The sequence below is a fragment of the Bombyx mori genome, chromosome W (assembly GCF_030269925.1).
Source record: "Bombyx mori chromosome W, ASM3026992v2".
Classification (NCBI taxonomy): Eukaryota; Metazoa; Arthropoda; class Insecta; order Lepidoptera; family Bombycidae; genus Bombyx; species Bombyx mori.
In genome coordinates, this window is record NC_085135.1 from 9,058,837 (window position 1) to 9,069,126 (window position 10,290).

Sequence of the window (10,290 nt, forward strand, 5' to 3'; positions counted from 1 at the left end):
CGTAAGAATCATTTCAGTCTGCCATTCAACACTTTGTTCTATGAGGATGCGAAGAGTGTTTGTATGGTCTGTGCATGATCGGCCCGGTAAGAAACCTGCTTGCTCCTCCCGAAGAGTTCCAGTGATCTTTTTGGACATCCGGTTTAGAAGTAATCTAGCCAAGACCTTTGCTGCGCAAGGAAGAAGTGTAATGCCACTCCAGTTGTCACAAGAAGACAAATCGCCCTTCTTCGGAACTTTCACGAGTAGTCCCTGCTTCCATTGAGACGGTATTTGCTCAGTCTCCCAAATCCTTACGATGAGCGGATATAGCAAGCTTGCAGATCTCGGTGCATCAGCCTTCAGCATTTCGGCATTGATATTGTCAATACCGGGGGCCTTACCTGGTTTCAGCTGTTTAATTGCCTGTACTATTTCATTAAAGGTGGGCGGTGCAATAGGTATATCCAAAGGCAAGTCGGGTACTGATATTCCGTCTGTGGGTTGGGACTGACATTTGGACAGCAACTTAGTAAAGTGTTCCGTCCATCGCACGAGGTGCTCTTCCATGGTACATAGTAGCTGACCCGAGTAGTCTTTCAGTGGTTTTTTCCGTGGATGATGTTTTTTGTTTATTATCCGCTTGGTGACATCGTAAAGCTCTTTCATATCTTACCTCTTGGCTGCCAATTTTGCTCGGTCTGCTAGCTCATCGATTGCATTTCGCTGATCTCTCCTAGCCAGCTTTCTAATTACTAATCGCATGGATGAGTATTCCCGACGCAACATAGCATCTGAAGGGGAGCCTAAAATCTGAGTGTTCAAAAGTTGCCTCTTCTCAATGGCTGCCCAAAGCTCTGCTGACATCCAAGGTTCTTGCTTTGTATTGGTATACCCCAATACTTCCTTAGCAGCTTTATTATAAGCACCACGTATGCGGTCCCACGTCTCGTCCATCTGCTCATCCTCTATTTCCTTAAGCAGCTCGAAACTATTTTTGAGAGATAAGCTGAACTTCTCTCGGCAATTGCTATCTTCCAGTTTTCGGATATTAAATTTTCTAGCTGCTTTATCTGGCTTTCTGTGGGGAACTGCTATTTTAAGACGAACTTCCGCTACCACCAGATGGTGATCACTGTCAATGTCTGCGCCACGCTTATTTCGCACATCAAGAAGAGAAGAGCGCCATGTCTTACTGATAGCTACGTGATCGATTTGGTTCTTTGTCTTTCCGTCCGGTGATATCCAAGTAACTTTATGACATTCCTTATGCTTAAATAGGGTACCTCCAATAACTAGACCATGATCACCGAAAAGTTCTCCGTTTTCGTTAATAGTTAAGGTTGCCCCATATTGTCCCATGTAATATTCGCGGTCTACATTGTCATTTCCCATCTTCGCATTTATGTCGCCCATGAGAATCACGATATCTTGTTTCTTGATGCCTTTGAGTGTATGCCCCAGCTGTTCGTAGAATTGTGACTTTACATCGGTCGAAGCAGAGTTAGTGGGAGCGTAGCATTGTATCACCGTCACCTTCCGTACTCGTGTCGAAAATCTGGCGCATATTATTCGTTCCGAGACTGGCTTCCAAGAGAGTAAGCTACTGTTAGCGCTGCGGCTTAGCAGCATACCCACGCCATACTCTCGGGTCGCATCCTCTTCCTTACCACTGTACAATAACGAGTATCCAAAATCACATTGCGTTTCTCCAAAACCGTTCCATCTCGTCTCACTCAATCCAAGAATGTGAATGTTGTATTCTTTCATGACTTTAGCCACTTGGGGTAGCCGTTCAAGTCGAGTCATGGTCCTTACATTCCAACACCCAATTCGTGTCCGTAATTTCGCGCCAAAAGTCGTTGTTAAAGGGTTCCGGTTATTACTTGCTTTGGGTTTCATAAACTATTTAAATTTAAGAACTTGCAGGTGTTTAGCCCACAGAGTCCCGATCACGGTGATGGGGCTGCCATCATTGTGTCCGTGCCCATAGAGCCAGACTTTCTGAACAAATGGTTCACGGCTCCTGGTAGCCTTACTGCGCGTGTTAGCTCACATTGGTTTTACGGTCAATACTCTCTGGACTAACCCTCCTCCTTTTGCATCCGGGCTTGGGACCGGCAATGGCGGAGTTTATATATGGCAAATAACATCCATTAGTCAAAAAGTCATCAGGTCCTTGCGATCTCTCTATCGGCAAAAAAATATGCTACCATCGAATGTAAAGGCCATGCTCGTGCAGACTTTAATTTTCCCTATGGTAGACTACGGTGATGGGTGCTACTATGACCTGAATGCAGATCTTCTCAACAAACTAGACCGCCTTCTCAATAATTGCATTCGATTCGTTTTTAATATTAGAAAATATGATCATGTGTCCGCGCATCGAACTCGTCGGAAATGGTTACCGATCCGTCAGCGTAGAGAGGAAAGAGCGCTGACTGCCTAATTTTCTCTTTAGGACTCTGCCTCCTCACCCTCTTACTTAAAATCGCATTTTAGAAACTTGAACGCAAGCCATGAGAGAAGTCTACGTTCCTCACATAATCGTCTCTTACAATGTCCTATCCATCGCTCAGATTTTTTACATTCTTCTTTTATTGTACAGTCCATAATATTATGGAATTCGCTTCCCAAAAAAATCAGGATGACCAGCAATCGCTTTACTTTTAAACTCAAAGTTCGCGAATACATCCACAAAAAACTGGAAGAATCATCTCCAAACTAATTTATTTTATTTTTCAATTATTATTATTATTATTTTTTTAGCCATTCTTAATTATAATACTAAATTGTGTATTTTCATGTGTATTTATATATTATTGCTTTACATGTATATTATAGTGTGTGTAATTATGTGTATGTATGTATTTTATTATTTTATACATACGTATATTAAATTGTAGTATATTTACTGTTCACCATCTACAGTGACGCAGCATTGCATGTCGTCATGCAGGAGTCTAAGAAGCGCCACAAAATTTTCCGTGCATCCGAGTTTCCGTAACACCAGCCACAAGGCTTCGCGAGGCACGCTGTCAAAAGCCTTCTCCAGGTCAACAAAACAGAGGTACAGCTGACGACCCTGTTCTCTGCTCTTTTCTTGTAGTTGACGCACAGAGAAGATCGCTTCGCATGTGCCTCGATCCGATCGGAAGTCAAACTGAGTTTCGGGCAGGATCTTTTCAGATAAGTCCTTTAGGCGGTTTAAGAGTACCCTAGCAAAGACCTTTCCCGGGGCCGATAGGAGCGAAATACCGCGGTAGGAGTCGCAGTCAGATCGGTCGCCCCTGTTCTTATAGAGAGCAGTTATGCGCGATACTTTAAAGCTATCCGGAACGCGCTCTTCCTCCCACATACGAACAAACAGTTCCCAAACCAACGTGTGCAAATCCTCTCCATCGTACTTGATCAGCTCTCCTGGCAAAAGGTCAGCGCCAGCTGCCCTTTTATTTTTTTCTGTCTGATGGCAGTAACAACCTCGTCACGCAATAGGGGCTCGTCCAGCTCAAGGGCAAGAGGGAGTTGAGGCATTAAAGCGATGCTTTGCAGATCTGCTGATCGATCCACATTCAGCAGGGCATTGAAGTGCTCTGCCCAGCGCCTTAGTACATCCTCCTTGCATGTTAAGAGGTGCCTACTATCTAGAGCCCTTAAAGGAACCTTTGCATGCATGTACCCATCAGCTTGCGCACCTCGCTATAAAACTCACCGAGCTGGTTTGTGTCAGTGAGCCATTGCATATGAATAGCTTTGTCCTGCAACCACTTGTCTTTTATTTGTCGAGATAGCTTGCGCAATTCGAGGTCGCTAGCTTTGACCGCCGCAACGCTTCCTTTACGCCTTCTGTGCTGTCACAAGAGATCACGGTGTTTGTCGAGTGCCGCCCGCAAAACTTCATCATTTCCATCAAACCAGTCTTCATTACGACGGCGTTTCCTACCCAGTGCAATTTTTTTTTTTTTTTTTATGATTGAAGGATTACTGGTGGCCCGGAGGCCTTTCCAGTTTCACCAGGACAGGTGGGCGAGCAAAGGCTCAGCCAGGAGGGGTGGGATTTGCTAACAGCTACCCGAGCGCCTCCGAAGGAGACCTAACAGCTCAAGAGCAGCTGCTTCGCGAATGAATCTACTACCGGATCGGAATCGCGACCCGCTGAGAAGATCCGGCGAGAAACTCAGCGAGCTGATTCATGGGTTAGGTTGCACGGCGAACTCTTTGTCGAGTTCGACGAGTACGGTTACCGAGGTCCCTAAGCCTGCTCCTAGAGCTGAAGGCGTCTAGTGCAAAGGTTATTGGATCTGAGGGATCCGTAAGGACGTGTCTAGGGCGTCGACGGTGACTGGCTCCTACATGATCAGGATTCGGGGAGTAGTCAGCGACGGCTACGATAAGGCGATTATCATGACGCATAGCCTTATCGAAGTACCGTTCCGACGCTGACTTCATGTATTTCTGGATAGATTCGAGGCCCACGTCGTCGTGTAGGTCAACGTTCCTCACGAACCACGGAGCTCCGACGGCTAACCTGCAAAAGCGGGATTGTAGAGATTGAAGGGTGTCTATGTGTGTGCGGGCCGCGTGAGCGAACACCACACTCGCGTAAGTCATGACGGGCCTTATGCAAGTTTTGTAAAGTGTCACCTTGTTCCGAAGGGACATTTTACTCCGCTTACAGATCATGGGGTAGAGTCTACCGAGAATAAACGCGGCACGGTCACGGACTGATTTTATATGCGGGCGGAATGTCATCGATGCATCCAGGGTAACGCCCAGGTACTTGACCTTCCTGGCCCAGGGTATGGATTGACTAAAGAGAGTAATCGGGGGTGTGAGATTCCTCCTCCTAATACGGGAGGAAATCCGTGTGGAGCTTCCCCTCTGAAATAGCACCGCAGTACTTTTCGCTGGGTTGATGTCTATGCGCCATTTTCGGAACCACTGTCCTAGGGCTAGGGCTGCGCTCTGAAGCTTCTTCGCGATTAGGGACTTGTTTCTACTGGAATAGTAAACAGTCGTGTCGTCGGCGAATAAAGCTAAATGGGTCGGCGGCGACCGGGGAATATCGTTAACGAATAAGCTAAATAGGAGGGGTGAGAGGACAGAGCCTTGCGGGACTCCAGCTGTGAGAGGTCGTGGGGAGGAGCGGGTTCCCTCGACTCGATATCGAAAAGAGCGGTTCGACAAGAAGTCCCGTATGATGAGCACGAGACTATCCGGCACGCCCATGTTGAATAGTTTGAAAATCAAACCGTTGTGCCAGACTTTGTCGAACGCTTTTGCGACGTCGAAGAAGAGAGCTCCCGTGTATAACGGCTTTGGTCGATTAAGCCCCACAAGAATGTGCTCCGTGAGGCGGTGCACCTGTTGAACGCATGAGTGATTTGTACGGAATCCGAATTGTTCATCGATGAGAATGCCCTTGGATGAGACGAAGTCTCTGAGGCGTTTGTAGAGCAGACGCTCATACAGTTTGCCTAGAGACATGAGGAGGCTAATCGGGCGGTAGCTCGTCGGATGATTTTTTGGTTTACCGGGTTTATGTATGCCGATAACGTCCGCTTCTTTCCACACCGCGGGAAAGATACAGTTCGTCATAGCGGCATTGAAAATAGATGCCAACATCACGATGAGTTGGACGGGTAGAAGTTTAATAACGCGGTTGGATATACCGTCGGAACCGGGAGCCTTGCGAGGACGTAGGTCTTTGATCAAGTCTTTAACTTCCATCGGGGTGACGGGTGGTAACGCGTCCGAGGGTGGCAAGGAGACTCTGCGTTCTACCTCACTGTCTACAAATTCTACATGAACAGGGTCCACGGATTGAGTGCTGGGCGTGCACTGGGTTTGCAATGTATCGGCCAGCAGCTCTGCTTTTTCATCATCATCGAACGCCGCGAGTCGGCCTGAGGGGCCTACGAGGGGGGCCATAGTTACTACCGTATCCGATTTGAGAGTACGAGCTAAGCGGTAGTAAGACCTTTGAGAGGGCGCGAGTCTTTCTAAGAAATCAGACCATCTGGCATCTCGGACTTCGGCGATGCGAGACTTTACGTCGCGTTGTAGGGCACGCATTCGAATACGATTTTCCGCGGTAGGATACCTGTCGTAGGCGCGTATCGAGGCGTTCTTAGCTCTAAGGAGTTCCCTAATATCGTCGGACAATTTGAAGCGGTGAAGGAAGTCCTCCGCTACAACTTGTTTCGATGACCTATCTAATGTCGAGGTGATGTGTGACGTTAAGATGTCTATGGCTTCAGCGGTATCCTGAGGAGACGGGGTAGAGTCTGGGTTAAACGGGAGCGATGGTGGATCAGATTCAGCCAGGCTGATGCCCAGCGTGTGCCAATCCACCACAGTCCTCGTGACGGGAACGGAATCGGGAGCGCGACCGAGCTTCATAACGACGGGACGGTGGTCTGAATCTAACTCTGAAACTACTTCGATCGAGTGCAAGCGCAGAGTTACGTTTTTTAATAACGCTATGTCGAGTATATCCGGGCGATGCGCGATATTTAGCGGGTAGTGAGTCGGGGTTAGCGGAGCGACGATATCGAAGGCGAGATCATCGACTAACGCGTCAAGCCGCCTGCCATTCGGGGTTGTAGTGTGTGAGTTCCACCTGATGTGTTTACAATTTAGGTCGCCCGCCAGAATGACAGAGCTCCCCATGCCGAGCAGCGCCTCGATATCACTGCTTAGAACGATCTTATCCGGTGGAAGATAAACGGACGCGATAACGATCGGCGCGTGTCCCGTCAGTGAGATTCGGCACACTGATGCTTCGATATTAGCGAGCGCGGGAGGATCGAGCGGGACGCAATGCAGGGCTCTTCTATAGTAAATGACGGTACCACCACCATGAGCAGAGAGCCTGTCGTTCCTGACCATGTTATAGTTCGCGATTTTAGGGTCACGGCGCGCGGGCTTAAGTAGGGTCTCCTGCACTAAAAAGATATCAATTTGATGGTCACGCAAAAAGTCAGAAACCTGATCACGTTGATTTGCGAGACCGTAAGCGTTAAAAAATCCTATCGTTACGGATAGGGGCTTTATTCTACTTATATACGCCATTGATTACCGGCGGAGTGAGGGGAGGACGTACGTATTTAATGACGCGTATACGTCGGCGTATTCTTGCACAACGGCGATAAAGTGTTGTGCAGTGGAGGCAGCGCGAATGGCGTCGCCCAAAGCGTTAACGCGCTCAAAGTTGATCGACTGAAAGAAGTCGATCGCTAAAGCGAGATTGTCGGACGCGGTCGGAGGGCAAGTCGCGGGAGAGGGACGAGTCGCGGGGGCGGGACGAATCACGGAGGAGGGAGTTGTAGCCGTGTTCGTGTACGGCAGCGGTTTCGCCCAGGCCGAGACACTGGGCACCGGCGCCGGAACGAACGCTGGCTTAGCCTGCGACACAGAGGGTGCCGAGGCTTTGATGTCTGGGCCGGAAGCTCGGAGGCGGTTTTGGCGGGCGACGCGTCGATTTATTTTAGGGGCTCGGGGGCATCCGCGGTAATTTGCGGGGTGACCCTGTGTTCGACACAGGACGCAGCTAGGCGGTTCCGTCGCGGTTTTTTGATCGCGAGTGCATAGGGCCGTGGCGTGATCGCCTAAGCACTTGACGCATCGGGGGCGCGCGTGACAGTTACGGGAAGAATGCCCGTATAATTGGCAGTTATGGCACTGGCTAGGTGTGCCTTTCTTGTGTGGGGTTTCGACTGCGATTCCGGAAAGGCTACAGACCGTTCGGATGTTGAATATTTGCTTACCCTCTGGGGTAGGCTGGAGGGCGACGAGAACCATATTATATGGCTCCCTTCCGCGGCCTGTATGCATGCGGTGTACGGAGTTAACCGGTAGGCCTTGTTCGAGAAGGTCGGCCTTAACGAGCTCGGCATCCAACTCTTTAGGGATGCCACGTATAACGGCACGGAGTTCGCGCTCCTCCTGGAGCGTATACGTGTGGAAACTTATACACTCCTTACGGAGGTAAGAAGAGAGGGCCCTATGGTCGTCGGGTGTTCGAACCTTAATTTGAATGCCGTTCGCGAGGTTACGGGCATTCGTGAAATTGATATTTTTGGCCTTAAGGGCCAGGGAAACTCGTTCCCAAGCTGCCTTCTCTTGAAGGATTACCGGGGGAGGGGTCTGGGTTTTATTTTGTGCCACCGGACGCGGCGACGGAGTGGCACGGGCTAGAGGCGCAACGGGAGTCTGAGGGCGGGGGCGCGACGCGTTCGCGGCTTTGCTAATTTTAGCGGCCGCGGGAGCTCGAGACTCCGCGGCACGCTTCTTACCCTTTTGCACCAGGGTGAATCCATCCGTCGATGAGGCGGGGGCGAGGTCGACCTCCATCTCCGAGTCAGAGTCGGAGGACGAGGAGGCGGGCGCAGGTGACCTACGAGTAGGTGTTTTGGAGGGTGCGACGGAGGCCGCGGATGATCGCGCTGCTGGAACGGTGACCCCGGCGAACGACGCAGCAGTTTTACTCGCCAGTATAGGCGACGCGGGAACGGCAGGCACGACGGAGGCTGCGGTGCTCGATGCAGAAGCTTTGCACGCAGGTACAGGCGACGCAGGAGCAGCGAGCTCGGCGGAGTCCACGAGAGGGCTCGCGGTGTGATCGGCCTTGAAGGCCTGAAACTCGGAAGTGAGCTTTGGGTAGCGAAGCCGGAGAAATTCCGCAAATACAGCGTCCATGATGGCTACGTGCCCAGGTGGGGCTACCCTGGGTCTTAGAAAACACTCGCCTTGCGGCGAGGCCCCAACTTCTCGGACCTGAGCGGTTCTATTGAACACAGGTGGCGATGCGGCACGATTACTACAGGACAAAGAAAAAAACACAACAAAACGGAAATAACAAAAAGAAACAAAACAATTAAACACTTCCAGGAAGACAGTTTGTCGGCAGATGTACCACGAACACAGAAATAACAAAAGGAAACAAAACAATTAAAAACTTCCAGAAAAAAAACACTTGGTCGGCAGATGTACCACGAACACAGGCCGCGCGAACAATGGCCGGGCTAACAAAAGCCGGGTGAACAAAGGCCGGGCAATCGAGTGGTCGATGAGCACGTCCGCACGTGACGGGTGCCTCTATCGAAATGGCCCAGTGCAATTGAAGCGGTATCCATGATATGAGATGATAAAGCTCCCCAGTCAGCATCAGCATCACCTGTCTCATTAACTGGCAACAGCTTCTTAGACAAAACTTCAGCATAGTTCTTCCTCACCTCAGGATCTCTTAGCTTGTCTATGTCCAAAGACGCAAGCTTTTTCATAGGAGATCTACGCGGGCGGCGGAGGCGGAGTCGTAGCTTAGTGACAATAAGTCGGTGGTCAGACCAGCAGTGTGCACCACGCATAACACGGGTGATCTGCACTTGGCTGAAATCTCTTTGCCTTACGATAGCATAGTCGATCAAATGCCAGTGCTTGGATCTTGGGTGCATCCATGTTGTCTTGTACTTAGCGGCAAGTCTAAACATAGTGTTCGTAATTGCTAGACCGTATTGAGCACAAAGACTGAGCAGCAACTGACCATTGCTGTTAATGTTGCCGACTCCGTGTCTACCCAGAACTCCAGGCCAAGCCTCATAGTCCCGACCGACCCTGGCATTGAAGTCGCCCAGCAATAGTACCTGCTCTCTGGCGTTTATGCTGTCAAGGCAAAGAGTCACTTCCCCATAGAATTTGTCCTTAATGTCATCAGACTTGTCAAGCGTTGGAGCATATACACTGATGACATTAAGGTAATTGTCTTTATCCAGGTGAACTCGCAGTGTGGTAATGCGGTCCGAGATATGTACAGGGTACTCCTCTAATCGCTTTACTAAGTGATTCTTGATGGCAAATCCTACACCTGAATGTCGCGTTTCAGAGGCAGCGGTACCTTTCCAGAAGAAAATATAACCAGCACCTACTTCCACCAGCTCTCCTTCATCGGCAAGATGTGTTTCGCTGAGAGCAGCCACATCTACGTGGTAGCGATGAAGTTCCCGAGCTACTATGGCGGTCTTGCGTTCAGGGCAGGCGTTGCCATCTCGATCAAGAAGCGTTCTCACGTTCCACGCCCCAAATGTCATGATAGATGTTTTTTTTTTTTTTTTTATAATTACTATTTCTCTAGCAAACAACAAAGCCAGAGATTCATATTTACATTTTTTGTTTTGTTTTAATTTTAATTATAGTTTATCCGAACAAAAACAGTTTCACTGTAAAAAATTGCGCCAAGTCCACGTTTATAAAACTCATCTCAATAACATTTGCACTTTACAAAAAAAAGAAGACTTCAATAGCTTTCATTCT

The 10,290-nt window shown here is 49.3% G+C and overlaps 2 protein-coding genes across 2 annotated transcripts; both read right to left on the reverse strand.

Moving 5' to 3' along the window:
- Positions 1-651: 651 nt before the first annotated feature.
- Positions 652-1,788, reverse strand: LOC134201746 (craniofacial development protein 2-like). The gene has a single exon (XM_062676995.1). The coding sequence runs from the start codon at positions 1,786-1,788 to the stop codon at positions 652-654; it is 1,137 nt and encodes a 378-aa protein (XP_062532979.1).
- A 1,102-nt stretch (positions 1,789-2,890) lies between these two features.
- Positions 2,891-10,067, reverse strand: LOC134201747 (uncharacterized). The gene is made up of 3 exons (XM_062676996.1): positions 9,066-10,067; positions 3,692-3,830; positions 2,891-3,399 (listed from the first exon to the last, which is right to left on the reverse strand). The coding sequence occupies exons 1-3, from the start codon at positions 10,065-10,067 to the stop codon at positions 2,891-2,893; spliced, it is 1,650 nt and encodes a 549-aa protein (XP_062532980.1).
- Positions 10,068-10,290: the final 223 nt, after the last annotated feature.